Genomic DNA, 20,789 nt, shown 5'->3' with positions numbered 1-20,789 from the left:
CTACTGTGAGTTCTTGCCAGTTCCTCATGTGGGAATTAACCCACGCGGTATTCGACCTCTACAGGTCTGACAAATGGATGTTACACATGTTTCTTCCTTTAGAAAACTTCAATATCTCCATGTGTCCATTGACACATGTTCTGACATCATGTTTGCTTCTCCGTTAACCGGAGAAAAGGCCTCACATGTGATTCAACATTGTCTTGAGACATGGAGTGCTTGGGGGAAACCCAAACTCCTTAAGACTGATAATGGACCAGCTTATACATCTCAAAAATTCCAGCAGTTCTGCCGTCAGATGGACGTGACCCACCTGACTGGACTTCCATACAACCCTCAAGGACAGGGTATTGTTGAGCGTGCGCATCGCACCCTCAAAGCCTATCTTATAAAACAGAAGAGGGGAATTGAAGAGACTCTACCCCAAGTACCAAGAGTGTCTGTGTCTATGGCACTCTTTACACTCAATTTTTTAAATATTGATGTTCATGGCCATGCTACGGCTAAACGTCATTGTTCAGAGCCAGATAGGCCCAATGAGATGGTTAAATAGAAAAATGTCCTTGATAATAAATGGTATGGCCCGGATCCTATTTTGATAAGATCCAGAAAAGCTATCTGTGTTTTCCCACAAAATGAAGACAACCCATTTTGGATACCAAAAAGACTCACCCAAAAAATCCAGACTGACCAAGGGAATACTGATGTCCCTCGTCTTGGTGATGTCCAGGGCGTCAATAATAAAGAGAGAGCAGCGTTGGGAGATAATGTCGACATTTCCACTCCTAATGACGGTGATGTATAATGCTCAAGTATTCCCCTGCTTTTTTACCACTAACTAGAAACTGAGTTTGGCCTTGATTCAGACAGCCTTGGCTCTGTCTGGACAGGTCCAGACGACTGACACCATTAACACTTTGTCAGCCTCAGTGACTACAGTCATAGATAAACAGGCCTCAGCTAATGTCAAGATACAGGGTGGTCTCATGCTGGTTAATCAACTCATAGATCTTGTCCAAAAACAACTAGATGTATTATGGCAAATAGCTCAGCTGAGATGTGAACAAAAGTTTCCGGGATTGTGTGTTACTTCCATTCAGTATGAGAAATTTACTAGGGCAGCTAATTTGTCAAAAAGTCTTTTTCAGTATATGTTACAGAATTGGACGGCTGAATTTGAACAGATCCTTCGGGAATTGAGACTTCAGGTCAACTCCACGCGCTTGGACCTGTCCCTGACCAAAGGATTACCCAATTGGATCTCCTCAACATTTCCCTTCTTTAAAAAATGGGTGGGATTGATATTATTTGGAGATATACTTTGCTGTGGATTAGTGTTGCTTCTTTGGTTGGTCTGTAAGCTTAAGGCCCAAACTAGGAGAGACAAGGTGGTTATTGCCCAGGCACTTGCAGCTCTAGAACATGGTGCTTCCCCTGATATATCTATGCTTAGGCAATAGGTCGCTGGCCACTCAGCTCTTGCATCCCACGAGGCTAGTCTCATTGCACGGAATAGAGTGAGTGTGCTTCAGCAGCCCGAGAGAGTTGCACGGCTAAGCACTGCAGTAAAAGGGCTCTGCAGCATATATGAGCCTATTCTAGGGAGACATGTCATCTTTCAAAAAGGTTGAGTGTCCAAGTGTCCTTCTCTCCAGGCAAAACGACACGGGAGCAGGTCAGGGTTGCTCTGAGTAAAAGCCTGTGAGCCTAAGAGCTAATCCTGTACATGGCTCCTTTACCTGCACACTGGGGATTTGACCTCTATCTCCACTCTCATTAATATGGGTGGCCTATTGCTCTTATTAAAAGGAAAGGGGGAGATGTTGAGAGCCGCCCCCACATTCGCCGTCACAAGATGGCGCTGACAGCTGTGTTCTAAGTGGTAAACAAATAATCTGCGCATGTGCCAAGGGTATTTTCCACTACATGTACTCTGCCTTTCCCATGACGTCAACTCGGCCATGGGCTGCAGCCAATCAGGGAGTGATGCGTCCTAGGCGAAGGATAACTCTCCTAAATAGGGACGGGGTTTCGTTTTCGGTTTTGGGGGTTTTCGTTTTTGGGGCTGGGGGCTTGCGCTCCTACTCCTAAAGATGTAAGCAATAAAGTTTTGCCGCAAAAGATTCTGGTTTTGTTGTGTTCTTCCTGGCCGGTCGTGAGAACGCGTTTAAGAAAAAGGCAGAAGAAAGATACAGATGGTGTGAGCTATGGTTTCTCTGAGATGCTATTCTTATAGAACTGGAGGTCAGCTATGAGGGTGGGCCAGAAGCTGAGCTGTGCAGTAGAGAGGAAACTGCAAAGGCTATGCCTGGTGGTGGGTGGGTATTCTGCCTAGAGACAGATGGAAAGTAGAGGCTCACAAAAAATATCAATAAATGCTACCTCTGGGAACCAAGGAAGACAGTTCACTTCAAGCCATATATAGAAGAGAGAATCAAAGGGGTGTTTGAAAAAATAAAAAAAAAAGCTTCAATACAATCACTGATCTAAAGCAAAAAAGTTCATTTTGACCCAGAAATAAGAAGAGAATGTTATTTTGGGCCTTAGTGGAGAAAACCTTTGAGCAACAAAGAACCGTGTTGCGCAACCAACCACTTAATGTTCAAGTGTAGTTTGTTTCTTTGTCTTTTGGGACAGAATCTCGATGTAACCCAAACTTGTGTCAAATTCACTCTATAGCCAAGGATAGCCTTGACTTCCAATCCTCCTGCCTCTACTCCAGGAGTGTGCTATCACACCCAGTTTGTGTGGTGCTTCTTATATGTTGGGCTCTCACTCTACCAACTGAGCTACACTCCTAGCCCCTTCAAGAGTCTTCAAGCTGAGAGATTTTGGAACACATTGGTATGTAGGAGGAATGGTGGTAGCCATCTCTGCATAAATGTTAGGGGCTGTGAAGCCACAAAGGCAACTCCTGCATGAGGAACTAATTGAACACTTGCCTGAGAGACTAAGGATTGACGACACAGACAATGCCAGCCAATCAGAAACTGCTGCTTGGAAGAGATGCTTGCTTGGGACCAATGGGGTGCATGAGTGGAGGGTATAAAGCCCCGCCCCCACCCGAGGATTAATAAAGGAGTTTGTGGCAGCTTATCCAAGCTTGCTGCAGTGTTCTCACGGCTCCTGGAGTCTGAGCAATGGATTCCAAGCCATTTCACCTCCAACCCCCAAGCGCAAGTAGGTTGGTCAACAGGTGGTCCAGGGAACAAGCAGCATTGGTACATTGAAAGGCAGAGGCAGGGAACACCTTAACTGTCCATCGCCTCGAAATGGTACATCTTCACTTCCCTAAAACAGGAGTCACTTCTCTGTTGTCCTGGCTTTGGTACACCAGACACAGAAATGGAAGTAGCAGGGGAGAGGAGTGATAGATAGGGACTATGGATAAGCTGAGGCTCTGTGGAACATCACTACAGCCTCTGGGGGCTGGAGCCTATGTGCTGTCTTCCCAAAGAACGGTTCCTACCTGTCTTCTACAGTCATTTCACACCACGCAAGCAGTGTCATAAACCATGAACTATACGATGAGCCAAAGACGGTAGGACTGTTCACCCTGACGCCATATGCTCTAAATTGTACACTCCGCAGTTAATTTTTTAACCCTAAGGAAATCTTTCCTATCTGATCCAGAAAGTGAGAACCTAACTTGTTTGCCTCACGAGATCACACCTTAAAACTAAGTGACATAAATGTGTGGTTACCTCAAAGCTATGTGCAATGTGGGGTATTAATCACACCGAAGCAAGCGACTTATATCAGGTCTGGGAACACGGTGCATCTGCGTTGTTCATGGGTAGGAATAAAGCAATATGAGAAATGTTTAACTTTCACTTAAAAAAAAATAGTTCGAAACTCAAGTTCTATTACACCAAAGCTGTCATAACACACATTCAATGCTCCCCCTTCCTCCTCCTCTCCCCCTCCTCTTCCTCCTCCTCTTCTTTTTCCCTATCACTTTTTTCCATGTTTAAAACTTCTGTGGGAAACTCTGCTGTTGGTAGGTACACTCTCTCTGTTGGGTCTCATGAGTGACGTCTGAGCCCCACAGCACTGTCAGCCTCTCAACACTGACTTCACGTTGTACTGTGTTGCTATTACCAGCTTTCTCCTTCTGCCACCAACTACCTCTTCCAGTAATGCTTAATTAAACCAAATTATTCTGGTGAACATTTCTATATTTTTAAATATATATATATTGTTAAAAAGTTGTAGGTGTGATGATTTTCTGTACAGAGAGTCACACTTGACATAGGAAATTGCTGGTAATTTCGAAGATGAGGAACCCAAAGAAGATGACAATTAAACTGCCATGACAATGAGATTCTACAGGAAGGGCCATCATATAATGAACAAGATGGTTTGCTCTGCCTTTCCTGCCCTTTAAGGTATTCGAATTCACATCCTCTAACTGGAGTCTCTCCAAATGATGACAGTAACTGGTGTGGCACCTTCCAGTTCCTGTGAAGCCTGCCTTTTCTTTCCCCTTTGACAAATGGTAATCAGAGGCTAGATGGAGTGGGTGGGTAGGTGGGGTGGGAGTGGATCTTACGAGAGTTTGTTTAATTCACTCTACAGCTAATGCCTTACAAGATGCAACATTGCTGATTCCCTATCATTTTAAGATCCTTTGAGAAAAATATCTATAAAGCCCTGGTATGCACATGGTCTCTGTGCTCCTACCCCAAATTGCCTCTTTCCCAGTTTGAGAAGGAATGACTACAGCTCAGATGAAAGTAATTCTGAAACAAGTAAAATGGCACCCATCATAAGTATATGTCATAGAGAACTTTCTGTGATATCCACTGTAAGTGTATGGGATAAAGGGTTTCCTGCGACATAGGAAATGCATGGGAATGGAATACTTCCTGTGGCATTGTAAGTATATGGGATATAGAGTTTGCCCCAGACCAGGTCCCAATGCAAATTTAAAAACTGCTGATTCTAGATAATAGCTGGTGACCATGTTAGAATTCATCTGAAGGCTCCACAGGCTGTTTAAAGGGGTGGGGCCCGTGCTTCCAGCTCACTAATTGCAAGAGGATTTTATAGGGTCACATTTTAAATGACTTTTAAATGAGTACTTTGTACAAAGTTGAAATATTTAAAGTGCTAGTGGAAATCCATTAGTAATTTAAGAGTCATATACTTTGAAAAAATTAAAATTTAGTATAACAGAACTTTTAAGTATATTCCAGAAAGGCAAAGCTTTTAAGAGAAGGGAGCAGCACTGCAGGACTGGAGAGGAGGGGAGGGAGAAGTGTGGTTTTATAAATTTTTTTTTAAGATTTATTTATTGATTATATGTAAGTACACTGTAGCTGTCTTCAGACACTCCAGAAGAGGGAATCAGATCTTGTTACGGATGGTTGTGAGCCACCATGTGGTTGCTGGGATTTGAACTCCAGACCTTCGGAAGAGCAGTCGGGTGCTCTTACCCACTAAGCCATCTCACCAGCCCCGGTTTTATAAATTTAAAAGCATTTTGGAATCTGAGTGGCTTTACACAGCACAGGTAAGAATTCAGTTTACATTTTGAAATACTTGTAATAAATATCACTCTGATGTTCTAATTTACCTCAAACTAGCATAAATATCAAAATGTAAAATATGGGTATCATAACTCTAAATCATGTCTATTTATTTCAGTTATATAAAAATGTGCACCTGAAACCCAGATTTAATGTCCAACTTCCTAGACAAGGTTTAAAGGAAATTAAGTTCCTCTGTCCCTGCAGAACAAGATCACAGGCCAAGGGTGGCACAGAACGGCTTGAAAGGGCAATGACGGTAACTAACCAAGGATTAACCACACTGCAGCATGTGGCAGAATCGCCTTTACGGCTGACTAAGGTTCCATCAGTCGTACAGAATGCTCACCCACTTGCCATCAAAATACAGCTTTGCCACTCCCCCTTTTCAGTTATCTTGTTTCCTAGAAACACAGGCATACAAATATTTCTTTCATGTCTTGCTCTTAATCCTTTTGTGTACCCAGCCAGAAGGAAGATTGCTGGATCCTGCTGGGAATCTATTTTTAATGTCCTAAGGAACTGCTCTGCTGTTTAAAAGCAGCTTATTTTTAAGAGATGACTTAATGACGTTGTTACAAATTTGGGTTTGTGCACATGAGATTTCTAGTGTCACTTCTAGAGAGATGCTGATCAGATGGCGACCAGAAGATAATAGAGAGGGCATGTGGGGTCAGTCGAAACACACGCACCATGTCCAGCCAGAGTATGTGGTAAACACAGACAGACTGCCACGGACAACAGTTGCATTTGGCACGAGCTGCATCACCATCGGCCATGAGCTTGCTCATCTCGGGAGAATCATTTCCTCTACCGTGGAACAAGTGGGAGAAAAGCAGATGCTCGCTCGGAAAGAGAAAAAGATGCATCTGAGACCTCCAGTCACAGCCGGAACAGGAGGGAAAAGAAACTAACAATATTTGGGAATTCAAATGCCCAAAATGTATTCAGTTATCCTGGCGTACATAGGCATAGACAATCATTTCCTTCAGAACTGTTAATTATCAAGTATTTCAATATAAAATGTCTAAAATATGAGCATGTGCCTCCCCTGTGTACTCCCTAAACTTACATTACATCAGAGATGTGACTTCTTACCCCTCACCTCAATCCCTCTCCTAACAGGTAATTATTCTCAATTCCCAAGCACACTTCTACCCATCCCTAATGCAAACATTTGATGCATAGTCATGCACATTATATTTTAGATAGCTGCTACGATGCCTTAAACATATACTATGATTTCACATATGACCATAAAATATACCGATGTACATCTGTAGCATTCTAGTTGACCCACCTTAAGAGCTCTATAGTAGTCCATTAAATAACTACCACAAGGTATTTAGTCATTCCCCTAGTAGGTATTTACTCTTTCCTTTGCAGAGAAGGAGAATTATAAACTACGTTACATAGAACTCCTTGATGGTATTTCCTTACTTGTGTGAGCCATGTTTTCTACGATACATATCCAGGGTCAAAACTGTCCCATCTCAGGATGTTATTAGTCATTGCCAAACTGCTCTTTTAGAAGTTGTGCCAATGTATCTCGCTGCCGCCGGGAGAATGTCCTGGTTACCCTCCTGGTTACCACAGCGCTGCCTGGATTACAAGTGGGTTTCTGGGTTTCAGTTTTGGTTTTGGTTTTGGTGCAGGGCTGCAGAGGCAGCTCTTGGTAACTGGTCCACACCCCAGGCATCTATGAGAGCCTTTAGCATCTAACCATCTTATGCTGCTCATCAGTGTTTGTTTATTTCTTCATTCTACTCTGTTGTACAAGCAGATCCAATGTGGGTAGGAGGTGTCCTCAGATGAAGGGAAGGAGAAAGACAAGAAGCACAGGGGCTACGGGTTTTATCTTAATAGAATTGCTGGTGATGAAAGAAATGGTTGTTGGGACCCAGAGAAACAATATCCCAGAGTAACATGCTATGTTGGGCACTCTGAACTAAAAGGTAGTCTCAGAACCAAGGTCTCTCTGACCTTAGTGTGTGTGTGTGTGTGTGTGTGTGTATGTATGTGTGTGCGCACGCGCACTTCTGTGTCTGTCTCTCTATGTCTCTGTTTCTGTCCCTGTGTCTGTCTGTCTGTCTCTCCCTCTCTGGAGTGCACTCCCACCTCCACCTCTCCCCACCCCACCCCCAATGTCCTTATCTATTTAAAAAGCCAGCTCCTCTAGAAGATCAATGAGCAGTAAGAAAGTCTAGAATTGAAACCACATGGCACATTCGGAGCCCAGGTGAATGTCTGTTCTTAGGCCTATTTATCACCCCTAAACGTATGTGTCATTCAATGCCCTGGATGCAGCTCAGTGACAGAGTACTTGGGCGCAACATCATGCCCTGGGGTGAATATCCTGCACAGAAAACCAAAACACTGATAACCATCCCAGGCAGAGGAGAGGCTTGGAGGTTAAAGGGCTTGCCATCTAAGTTTGAGGACCTCAGGTCAGATCCCCAGAAACCTACATGTGTGCCGGGTGAGCACAGCCCACCTGTGATTGCTGTTTCTAAGTAGCAAGACCAATGTTGCTAACAAGCTTTGGGTTTCACTGAGATATCCTACCTCAATGAAAAAATGTATACATCAACCCTGGGCTTCTATATGCACACTGAACCTATGTGCAAGCATCCATATACATGTTCACAATGTAAAGATATGCATATACACCCAAGCATCTCTCTCTCTCCCTCTCTCTCTGTCTCTATCTCTCTCTCTCTGTCTCTCTCTCTCTGTCTCTCTCTCTCTCTCACACACACACATACACACACACACATACATACATACATACACACACACACACACACACACACACACACACACACACACACACACACACACACACATGGAAAAAAACCCATCCACTCCTCCTCTAAAACTAAACATGCCCCTACTCCCTTCTCCCATGAAGAAAATATTTATGTTTTAACTCTGGGCCCTTCTTTGATTTTACATTCTGTGTGATCCTGGGTGCTTGCACATTATTAAATATGTATGCCTCTTCCTACAATCTGTTGTCTGCCTCCTTCTGTTTTGGGAGACTCAGTTATCATGCTGTTGGAGATGAGGAGGGACTTCTTTTTGAGGCGTGCATCTGCTCCACAGCCAGGGAGCCTGTGGGGTCCAGACGTCTGCTCCACACACTGAGTGATCCCTGACCATTTTAAATGCAGGAAATAAGTCAGAACTCTCAGCAGAAGAGTCTTGTCCGTAAGTACTAATAGATACTTGAAGTTCACATGCTATTTAAAGAAAATTGTGAAAATGTCGTTACCATCCCAGAGAAAGTCAACTTCCCTTTCTCAAAGCAAAAACTTTTTTCTTAAACATAGCTTATTTCTCCTGGGTATAATAACCACACTGAAGGGCAGGCCCTGTGCTCAGCAGTAGACAGCACAAAATGGACGCAATGTTATTTGTGTACACTTTGTGTCTCATAGAGGTGGTTTTGGACTTTTTTTTCTCATTGGACTTTTGCTTGAACATTGTGGATTCTGATTTTGTGCTTTTATGGGCTTGTTTTTTGCATGCTTGTTCTATGTGTATGTGTTTCTGTTTGCTTTGTTTGCCTGTTTTCTACAGTGAGAAGGAAAGGGTGTGGAGGCGGGTGAGTGGGGAGGTAGGGAGGAGACAGAAGGACTGGGGAGGTGGAAACAGTGATCAGGTATACCGTATGAAAACACTATACAATACAAATATAAATAATTATAAAATTTTACGCAAATACATGACATGATTAGATTCTAATTATCCTTTTAAATAACTCAGCCATTGATCTTAAAGAATTTTTACAGGTTTTTAAAATTGGGTTTTGAGGAGCCTACATCTTTAAAAGTCTTTCTCCTATGATCTGTTTTTGAGAATTCACTGCTGCATTGGCATCGCCACTTCTAACCCAGGAGCAAATGCAACTGAAGCGGGTTCAGCTGCACTCTCCTTGGTGTCCAAGGCTGGTCCATGTCTAAGCAGAGCCAGGGAGAGAGCCAGGGAGGGGGGACCAGCTCTTTGTGGTTTCTCTTCCTCTTCCCTGATGCACTGTTTAAATGGCTGCTTTTGTCCCCTGCAGCTCTCCTTTCTGTCGAAGTCACACTTACTGCAAACTAGAAACAAAGTTAAGCTGCCAGCGGCCCCTGCACAAGGACAGCTTTTCTCAGTAGCACAGAGCTCAGGAAACTGAGGCTACAGAAATTGCTCTGTATTATTTCCACCCTTTGCAACTGAACGACCTGACTAGAAACAGTCTGAATAAGAAATCTGGGTTGTAGCTGAGCAGTGGTAGTGCATGCCTTTAATCCCAGCACTTGGGAGGCAGAGGCAGTGGATTTCTGAGTTTGAGGCCAGCCTGGTCTACAGATTTCTGAGTTTGAGGCCAGCCTGGTCTACAGAGTGAGTTCCAGGACAGCCAGGGCTACACAGAGAAACCCTGTCTCAAAGAAAAAAAAAAAAAAAGAAAGAAAAAGAAAAAGAAATCTGGGTTATGCTGACTATAGTTCATGCCCCAGAGCCTATAAAAAACAAACAAACAAAAAAGCCAGGTAAGATGGTATACCATCTCAGCACTTAGAAATAAAATGGACATAGGCTAATTCCTGGAGCCTCCCCCCCCCCCCCTCTCTCTCTCTCTCTCTCTCTCTGGTAGAGAATTCCCTGAGGGCATCCTCTGTCCTCCACGGTAATCACTGCCATCTGATACTTGTCAAAGATGTCAAAAACACACTGAAGAAAAGCCTACAGCTTAATAAATGGTGCTGCAGAAAGCAGACGTCCACAGGTAGAAAAATGAAATTCAGCTCATAATCTATCACACTTCAAAAGAAAAAAAAATCAATTCCAATCAACCAAAGAGCTCAATTTAAACACAAAAGGAGTTTGAGTCCAAGACAAACGAAGACCAAGAATGAATGAAGCTGCCTGACTCTTTCACCAAGGGCGGACGGAGCAGAACTAGAGAAGCACAGGTATAGATTAGCCTGCAGGAAGACAAAGCCAACTTGAAAGAAAACTGAGAGAGGTTTCCCAAAGGGCTGGGGATGGGGGGGGGGGGGGGGGGAGCAGAGCTAGAGTAGGAGTGGATGTCCTAGGGCTGAGCTGGGCTATGGCTCTCACATGCAGAACAATGGTCGTCTGGCAGGAAGTTAAATATGTTTGCTTAATGAAGCTGCAGGCCATCCAGGCCACGCGAGTGCTGTAGTGCTCAGATAAAGGCAAGATGGTGTTAAGATTTTTGCATGGAGTTTTGGCTGGAGGCCTTGACAGAGCTGTTAAGCCATGCTCTGGCTTCTAAGGCCCTACCCCAAGGCTGACTTTGATTTGGAAACTGGAAGACTGAGATGATTCTCAAAAGTCCTCATGAAGCTCAAAGCCGGTTTCCCGGAGGAAATGGGTGATCTCAGACACCACACTGGCTTTTACATACCCTATTAATGGAGGAAAATGATATTATAGTAGTTTGGATTTTACAGAAAAAAAAAAAAATAGTTTCTTTTGCCTTCTACCGTCTTGGCTGAAATTATGCCCAGTTTTCTGGGGATCTGCAGCGAGAACCTCTACTGAAAGCATTCTCAAAAAGGAGGCATACCTTCAGCTGGAATTATACTCTGAGACGTCCTGGTGGCCAGCCAGGCCTAGCATATAGCGTTTGGGCTTTCTTTCTCAGAGGTCTGGACTGAAGGCTTCAGCCTGTTTTGAGTTCTGTTACTGTAGGATGCTTGTTTTGGTTTTGGAGTTCTGAGACAGGATCTCTTTTTATGTAGCCCAGGCGGACCTAGAACTCACAATCGTCCTGCCTAAAGATGTTGTTAGCTGAGATTCCAGCACATGCTACCATTAATTGCTGAGGACTTCTTAGTAACCATCTTATGGACTGAGACTTGACCTGGAACTCAGAAACTAACACTAAGTTTTTCTACTTGGGTATAATAGGTTATTTTTCTGCCAGTGAAATGAGCCCATTCAAGCCAGATTAGAGTATGTTAAAGGGAGGTTTACTAGGAAGCTGCTCTCAGGAGGAATCCAGGGCCCTAGGAAGGAGGCGGGGGTGGGGTGGGGGGGTGGGGGGTGTAAACAAAGATAGAAAGGGTGCAGGGAGACAGAGACAGAGAGGAGGGGGAGGGGGAGGAAGAGAGAGGAGGGGGAGGGGGAGGAAGAGAGAGGAGGGGAAGGGGGAGGCAGAGGAAAGGGGGAGAAGAAAGGGGTAGGGAGAGGTCTGGATTATAGAAGGAGGAGCCTCTGGAGGAAGGGCAGCCCAGCCCCTGGGCTAGAAAGTTCAGGGATGGGGGTAGGTATGCTAGGCAGGAACTGAGGGATGCTGGGGGAACCTGGAGGCCAGGTTTTCTTTGATAGGTAAAATATGCACCCTAGTCCCTTATTCCTGGGCCTGAAACCAAACAATTCACATTTTTATATTCAATTAGATAGACCTCACAAGGCGAGTAGACTTCCTTGCCTAATTATCTTATGGACAGAATTAACTTTTCATAAATGTAAGCTACTTCAAATGTTTTGGATGACAGCAATGTGCCCCTCACTGACAGTGTTGAAGTTAAATGCTGTGTGAAGGGGCGGGGGTTACCTTCAGGGACTGGAGTGAATCGGAATTAGTATCGCAGTAGAGGATGATGTTGTTGGCCATACTGAAGCTTTCTCGCACTCCAAGATGGTAAAACAAGGAAGGCTGCCGGAAGGCGTCGCTCATCTCCACCACAGCAATATCTGTGAGCAGAAAACAGAGTCACCAAGGGATAACACCTGTACCATGCCCAGTAAGAACTCAGTGTTCAAATGAGGAAATGGAAGGGATTTTCCCTCTCTGTTTACCACCAAATTTTAAATGTAGCTCGACTGGAAGTGGGTTTTTAAAAGTTCAACAAACCTGTACTTTTATTAAAGAAAGAAATCAAACATGTATTGCAAATCACAGAAAGCCTGTGATGGTTAGAAGTGGCAGCTGAGGCCCTGTTCAATGTCAAGTTACAATAAGGTACAATAAGTTTACAAGGTTAAAAAAAAAAGTCCAAAAGATCCATAGACGATTGCAGTCACAAACATAGGTTTTTTTAAAAATATAAGTTCATTAGTCTATAACTATCTTTAAAATTAATTATTAATTAATATATGGTCAGCTTGTGGCAATTATGATCAAGGGAAAAAATAAGGTATAGAATATGACGAAGAAGAATAATATAATCACAGATGCAAATATTCCAAAACTCTATGACACCTCTTATCGAGTAACAAAAACCCCATGCCAGAACTGGAAAATATGTCACAGGAATGAAACTGAAATTACTCTCCAACTCATTCACACATACAAATAAAGATGTGTAAGAGAAACTAACTCGATGTACCAAACATGTGCATGGGGAGTGAGGAGAAGGGGAAGTGGGGGAGGAGAAGAGGGAGGGAGGAGGGGAAGGGAGAGGGAGGAGGGAGGAGGGGATGCAGCAATGAAACTAAGTCTGAGGTAGGAGGCTGCAGAAGGGAGCAGAAGGTCATATGTGACATAAAACAGTAAAGGCAGTTATGGGGGTCCTAGCAAGGGAAGAAGCAGGGGACCTGGGAGTCCTGCAGGCAGAGAAGTAGCTATGACAATCACTAAAAACAAGCTTCATTTGAAAACTGCCATAATGAAACCTCATGTTTTAAGTGTCAATAGAAATTTAATTTGAAAGTAGCTAGATAGGTCCTTACAGAACAACAGAGCTGTCCATTACACACAAACATTAACAATTTCAACACATCAGGTAGCCACCAAAAACCGTGAGCCAAAAAACTGCTTAGAAATGGGGGAAGTTCCAAGTTTGATGCACTAAAAAATAACACAGGTATTCTATAGGTATATAAATTAAAAAGTAGCTGGCAATGTACACACCACAATGTAAATCATGGTAAAACCTTCTGCTTTTCACACTCCCTATCCCGTCTTACTCTCTCTCTTATGACCACCGGTTCGTAAATCAGAGATTCACCATGACTGAAGGTAAGACAGGAAATAAAACGAAGGTTCTCTTTCTCTTTTCTGCGGTGCTGGGGATATAACTTCAAACATGTAGGTTCTGACTTACTGGTGAGTTGAAATAGTAAGTCAGACACAACAGAAGCAAAAGACAGACTTACTGTTGAAAAGGCTGCTTCCAAAGCCCCTGCCCTCGAAGCTAACACTGACTGCAAGAACCATAAACCATGCCTTTTCTTCGGGGGTTCCTACATGAAAATCAACCCAGGAAACAAATAGATCATCAGATTCCATCATGCAGCTAGCTATCTTCCTGCTGCCCAGACAAGACTTCTGCCTCCCCTAGGCACCTGCACTCCACAGTCGGTCACAGACGGAGCCTACAGTGGGGCTAAAGGAAGCCAGACAGAACACTGGATAATGAGGAATTAGGAGATTTGCAAAAGAAAAAAGAAAGTTAACGTAATAGAAGAGGAAGGCTTCCAGACAAAGACTTTGGAATGTGGTGATAAAATCAAATGAAAACACTGCGGTAGGTTTTCCGATGAAGAGAAGAACTAGGTATTAAAGATAGATGATGTAAATAAAATGGGGTCTATTCATTAGATTCCAACACCAAGGAATGAAGAGATCCATCTGGGGAAGCTAACCAAGACAGTAACACTTTCTTATTGGTCTAATTTTAAAATCCAGTAATACAAAACAGCAACTCAAAAGTGGCTTAGCTTCGCCCAATTTTATATCCAGATGGGTGACTTGTTTTGTATTGTGTATGATACAGAATATTATTCCCCTCCCTCCAGCGTCTTCTCTCAGTTTGTCCTTTTGCAGTTAGTGCCCCAAGCTAATGACATCTCCTGGTGATTGCCATCCAATCACTGTCCCCATAATGTTGCCTTTGCCTGAACATAATCAACATGAATCATACAACTTATACCATTTTGGGTTTGGCTCCTTTCACCTAGCGAGATGCATCTGAGATTCATCCCTAGATATCTGTTCACTGGTTACAAGGCATTTGGATTGTCTCCAGGTGGGAAAACATTGAACACAGCTGCTGTTCTTATAAGACTCTCTACAGATGTGCTTCTATTGGTCTTAGACAAGCACCCCAATATTTGGGCCATATGGTAACTATGTGTTAACTAAGTAAAAAAAATGCCAAACTTTCCCCCAAAGTAACTTTGGAGGCAAACAGGTCACAAGTGACAGCAGACTGCCTCAGTCTCCAATAACACAGCCCTAACTGCCTGAAGACTGATCAGTGACTTCCAGCACCTTATGCAAACACCAGAGCCTAACTCCTATGACTCCCGCTCCAAATGGCCAGCCTCAGGAAAGAGAAGCACTGAAATGAAATAGTAACCCCCATAGTTCTTATCTTTAAATCCTGACCACATGGTAATGGGGCATGAGGTAAGACCAACTGTGGTGGTTTGATTCAGATTGGCCGCCATGAGGTCATGTTTGAATGTTTGGTCCCACAGTTAGTGGAACTACTTGGGAAGGATTAGGAGGTGTGGCTTTCCTGGAGAAGGGGCATCAAGCCAGACCCTATTTTTATCTCTGCTTACTGCTCATGGATCAGTATATAAGCTTTCAGGTACTGCTCCAATTTCACACCTGCTACCGCACTCCCGACCACGACAGACACAGACTAACCCTCTGAAACTGTAAGCAAACCTCCTATTAAAGGTTCCTCCTACAAGTTGCCTTGACTGTTGTCTTAGTTACTGCTCTGTTACCAAGCCCAAGGCAACTCTTAGAAGGGAAGCCTTGGGGCCTAGCAAACACAGAAGTGGATGCTCACAATCAGCTATTGGATGGACCACAGGGCCCCCAATGGAGGAGCTAGAGAAAGCACCCAAGGAACTAAAGGGAACTGCAACCCTATAGGTGGAACAACAATATGAACTAACCAGTGCCCCGGAGCTTGTCTCTAGCTGCATATGTATCAAAGGATGGCCTAGTCAGCCATCACTGGAAAGAGAGGCCCATTGGACTTGCAAACTTTGTATGCCCCAGTACAGGGGAACGCCAGGGCCAGGAGGGGGGAGTGGGTAGGTAGGGGAGTTGGGGGTGGGTGGGTATGGGGGACTTTTGGGATAGCATTGGAAATGTAAATGAGGAAAATACCTAATAAAAATTAAAAAAAAAAAAGGGAAGCCTTTCATGGGGGCTTGCATACAGTCTCAGAGGTTTAGTCTATATCATTATGGACTGTGGCAGGGAGCATGGAGGCAGGGAGCATGGAGGCAGGTCGTTAGAGCAACATGTTAGAGCTTTACACCCTGACCTGGAGAGGGAGATGGAGAGGGAGATTGACAGGAAGGGGGAGGGTAAGAGGGATGTCTTAGTCAGGGTTTCTATTCCTGCACAAACATCATGACCAAGAAGCAAGTTGGGGAGGAAAGGGTTTATTCAGCTTACACTTCCATACTGCTGTTCATCACCAAGGAAGTCAGGACGGGAACTCAAGCAGGTCAGGAAGCAGGAGCTAACGCAGAGGCCATGGAGGGATGTTCCTTACTGGCTTGCTTCCTCTGGCTTGCTCAGCCTGCTTTCTTATAGAACCCAAGACTACCAGCCCAGAGATGGCACCACCCACAAGGGGCCTTTCCCCCTTGATCACTAATTGAGAAAATGCCTTACAGTTGGATCTCATGGAGTCATTTCCTCAACTGAAGCTCCTTTCTCTGTGATAACTCCAGCTGTGTCAAGTTGAGACAAAACTAGCCAGTACAAGGGAGTAGGAGAGAGAGAGAGAGAGAGAGAGAGAGAGGGAGGGAGGGAGGGAGAGAGAGAGGGCGGGGAGGGCAGGCACTGACTGAGAGAGACTGCACCTGGCATGGGCTTTTAAATCCTCAAAGCCCACCACCAGTAACATATTTCTCCAACAAGACAACAATCTCCTAATTTTTCCAATTCTTTCAAATAGTTCCATTCCCCGGTGACTAGGCATTCAATGGCTCTCAAGGGACCGTTCTTATTAAATCACCTCAGTCAGGGTATTTCAGCACTAGAACAGTAACTAAGTTCTAACTGCTAAATCTCCTCTGTTTCCTTGCAGGAGGGAGCATGTCTCACTCTCTCTCCCTCTCTCTCCCCTCCCCTCCTCTCCTCTCCTCTCTCCTCTCCCCTCTCCCTTAGCCCCCCTCTCAGAATTCACCTACCTCTCCTACTATGTTTTTTTTAAGAATCTGTGTGTGTGTGTGTGTGTGTGTGTGTGTGCATGCGCGCACTCAAGTGTATGAGTCACACAGTCACTGCACACGTAGAAGACAGAGGACAAAGCTGGGTGCTTGTCCTCACCTTCTTCTACCTTGCTTAAGGAGAGAGAGTCCCTTGTTGAGCAATGCCTATACCTGGCGGGCTGATCTGTGAGCTTCCAGGGATTCTCCAGGCTCTCCTGCCATCTCACTGTGGGAACACTGGGATGATAGATTTATACCCCCCCCCTTCCACCCTTCCCCCCCCCCCCCCCCCCCCGGCATGTCTGGCAGGACAGTGGTTCTGGGGGAATCGAAACTCAGGTCTTTAGACTTGTGTGGCACATGCTCTACTCACTGAGCCATCTCACTAGCTCCCATACTGGCTTTATTAAAACTCTGTATCAATTCTGGTGGGGTAAATACCTTAGCCATCATGCCTTGAGCTTCTCCTTCCCGGCACGACACGTTTTTGTTGGCCTCATGGAGAACTCTCTCTTCACCCCCCTTGACCTCTCTACACTCTGGTGCTTATAGCTGTCAGTTGAGCAGCAGCGACTGACGAGCTCTGGCTAGGCCATCTCTTCAGTAAGAACCAAAGCCCTTGGAGCTGTGAGAGTAGACTGCTGTCACCTATAATCCTACGAGATAAGTTCTCACTCTCTTTTTTCTTAATTTTAATTTTTTATTGGTTATTTTATTTATTTACATCTCAAATGTTATCTTCCTTCCTGGTTTCTCCTCTGCAAACTCCCTATCCCATCCCCCTCCATGCTTCAATGCTTCCCCACCCCCACCCGCCCACTCCCACCTCACCGCCCTAGCATTCCCTTACACTGGGAAATCACAGGACCAAGGGCCTCCCCTCCAGATGCCAGATAAGGTCATCTATCCTCTGTCACATATGCTGCTGGAGCCATGGGTCCCTCCATGTGTAGAGCCACCAAACCCAGACTCCATCGCCGATGCCAAGAAGTGCTGGCTGACTCGAGCCTGATATAAAGCTCCTGAGAGGCTCTGCCAGAGCCTGACCAATGTCGATGCAGATGCATGCGGCCAACCATCGGACTGAGCATGGTGGCCCCAATGGAGGAGTTAGAGAAAGCACTGAAGGAGCTGAAGGGGTTTGCAACCCATAGGAAGAACAACACCACCAACCAACCAGACCCTCCAGAACTCCCAAGGACTAAACCACCAACCAAAGTTCTCACTCTCTTAAGGAAAGCCTTACTTCCCTGAAGGTCCCTCTCCAAGAATACTGTTCAACGGGGTCTGAAGGTACTGGAGAAAGGAACACTGCCAGATATAGTCCACGGGTTAAGGAAACTCTTTTCCTCTGGGAGCCTCCCTCATCTTCTGCATGTGACACTATGACAGCCACAGCTCATCAAGGTGAATCTGCACATACCCAAGGACCGCCTCCTGCCCCTCCCCTTGCTCTCTGTCAGACACTTGCTAAGCTCTGCTCCTCGCAGCTGCAGGGGGCAGAACACTTGGCTCTGGAGGCACTTGCTATCTGCAGTTTGCCTTCCCTTGCCAGACGTCCTGATCCAAGGGACCAGTGAGCACCAGGGCTTTGTGCAGGTCAATGAGCCAGCCCTCTTTCCCTCACAACTAACTCGAAGCCAGTTTCAGTCTGTACCCTTCATGGTTCATGCAACATGTCCAACCAACCAGACAGGTTGAACTCTGGAATGGAATGAGGTTTCTTTCACCTTTAGAAGATGGAAGGGCCCTTCTTCCTCTGGGTACCCCCAGAAAGAAGGCACGCAGTAATGTGTCGAGAATGGGTTTCATTACAAACAGGGAATTCTTGCTGCCTGCAGCAGATACTGTCAGGGTAAACACTACATCTCAAAGAGGACCGACAATGAGACTTCTGCCATTTAACTCACCTTGGGATGTATTAAAAAAAAAAATCTGTTTAGGTATGATCCCCAGACTAGATCATCAAACATGACCATAAACATAGGCCTGCTTGACCATTTCCTAGTAACATTAACCAGCTTATCTCTTAGTTTTTCAATTTTTTATTAAATATTTTCTTCATTTATATTTCAAATGCTATCCCGAAAGTCCCCTATACCCTCCCCCCTCCCCACCCTGCTCCCCACCCACTCACTCCCACTTCTTGGCCCTGGCGTTCCCCTGTACTCGGGCATATAGAGTTTGTAAAACCAAGGGGCCTCTCTTCCCAACGATGGCTGACTAGGCCATCTTCTGCTACATATGCAACTAGAGACACAAGCTCTGGGGGTTACTGGTTAGTTCATATTGTTGTTCCACCTATAGGGTTGCAGAGCCCTTCAGTTCCTTGGGTACTTTCTCTAGCTCCTCCATTGGGGACCCTGTGTTCCATCCAATAGATGACTGTGAGCATCCACTTCTGTATTTGCCAGGCACTGGCATAGCCTCACACGAGACAGCTATATCAGGGTCCTTTCAGCAAAATCTTGCTGGCATGTGCAATAGTGTCTGCATTTGGTGGCTGATTATGGGATGGATCCATGGGTTGGGTAGTCTCTGGATGGTCCATCCTTTCATCTTAGCTCCAAACTTTGTCTCTGTAACTCCTTCCATGGGTATTTTGTTCCTTATTCTAAGGAGGAATGAAGTATCCACACATTGGTCTTCCTTCTTCTTGATTTTCTTGTGTTTTGCAAATTGTATCTTGGGTATTCTAAGTTTCTGGGCTAATATCCACTTATCAGTGAGTGCATATCAAGTGACTTCTTTTGTGATTGGGTTACCTCACTCAGGATGATATCCTCCAGATACACCCATTTGCCCAAGAATTTCATAAATCCATTGTTTTTAATAGCTGAATAGTACTCTATTGTATAAATGTACCACATTTTCTGTATCCATTCTTCTGTTGAGGGACATCTGGGTTCTTTCCAGCTTCTGGCATTATAAATAAGGCTGCTAGGAACATAGTGGAGCATGTGTCCTTATTACCAGTTGGAACATCTTCTGGGTATATGGCCAAGAGAGGAATTGCTGGATCTTCTGGTAGTACTATGTCCAATTTTCTGAGGAACTGCCAGACTGACTTCCAGAGTGGTTGTAAAATCAGCTTATCTCTTTAACCTAAGTCTACATAGGGAGCCCTGATCTTTTGTCTTGCTAGACTGTCTCAGTGTTTAAGATAAGAATGTGTTGTTGAAACAGAGTCCAGGTGAGGATCCAGTGCGAACAGTAGCACAGAACCAGAGGCCTCAAACCAGACCATGATTCACGCCAATGAACATTTGCAAGTGAAGATGTGTGGACAAAAGGGTGTATGTACTGTGACACACTGTGACATGCTGCAACTTCTACAGAGGTTTATTTCTTGGGAGGGCTGTAAGGGTGAATATAAAATGAGTGGGCTTGGGGTGTGTGATACAATATTTACAAAGAATAAGTAAAAAGTTTCAGAAAGGATTGTTTCTCCTAAGAGCACCCTTTGACTAAATGCAACTGTGTTTCATGTTCCTTGAGTTTCCCTCTGGAGGGCCCCTAATAGTCAGCCTCCCGTGATCCTTTGTCATTCCACTGCTGCTGCTGCTCTAGTTGCTAGCCTGTATCCAGGAGTTGCGATTTTTGTTTATGTAAGGTTCTGTCTGTTACCTGAAGGTATTTGTTATGTGAGATGCTCACATAAAAATATTCCCCTAAATGCCTTATAAATCAACTGTCATACACACACTCTTGGCCTAAAGTCCTTTTAGTTAGTGTGACTTAAACAAATCTAACAGATTATTTATTTGAAAGTTTTGAAACAGGTTTAGTTGACCTATGAGAACTGTGACAGCAAACACATACAGGAGAGGCGTTTATCATGTTGTGTCACTAACATGTTTAGCACTCATTACGTGTCAAACACAAGATGCTTTCAAATATGAACTTGCTTCACCTTCAGAATGGCCTCTGGCTGTAATTAATGGTACCTCAGGGCACCCGAGGCACAGACTGTATCTGCCAAGCCTGGCTAAAAGGTGGAAGCAGCAGGATTCAGATTCATGAATCTGGCCCCAGAGGGCATGCTCTGAGGTCCTCCAGAGACAGATTCTGCACCTGCAGGAAAGGGAAGTTTTCGAGCTTAGAACACAA

At 44.6% G+C, this 20,789-nt stretch overlaps 1 protein-coding gene across 2 annotated transcripts in view; it reads right to left on the bottom strand.

The window, feature by feature from the left end:
- Positions 1-20,789, bottom strand: part of Map3k5 (mitogen-activated protein kinase kinase kinase 5) — a 208,650-nt gene that overhangs the window by 129,943 nt on the left and 57,918 nt on the right. For both annotated transcript variants that reach the window (XM_006512739.4, NM_008580.4), the window contains exon 2: positions 12,103-12,242. In XM_006512739.4, coding sequence (XP_006512802.1) covers positions 12,103-12,242 — 140 coding nt within the window. The remainder of the gene's footprint in view (positions 1-12,102; positions 12,243-20,789) is intronic.

Source organism: Mus musculus, chromosome 10 (assembly GCF_000001635.26).
Source record: "Mus musculus strain C57BL/6J chromosome 10, GRCm38.p6 C57BL/6J".
Lineage (NCBI taxonomy): Eukaryota > Metazoa > Chordata > Mammalia > Rodentia > Muridae > Mus > Mus musculus.
This window is presented reverse-complemented; position numbering and strand designations above follow the sequence as displayed.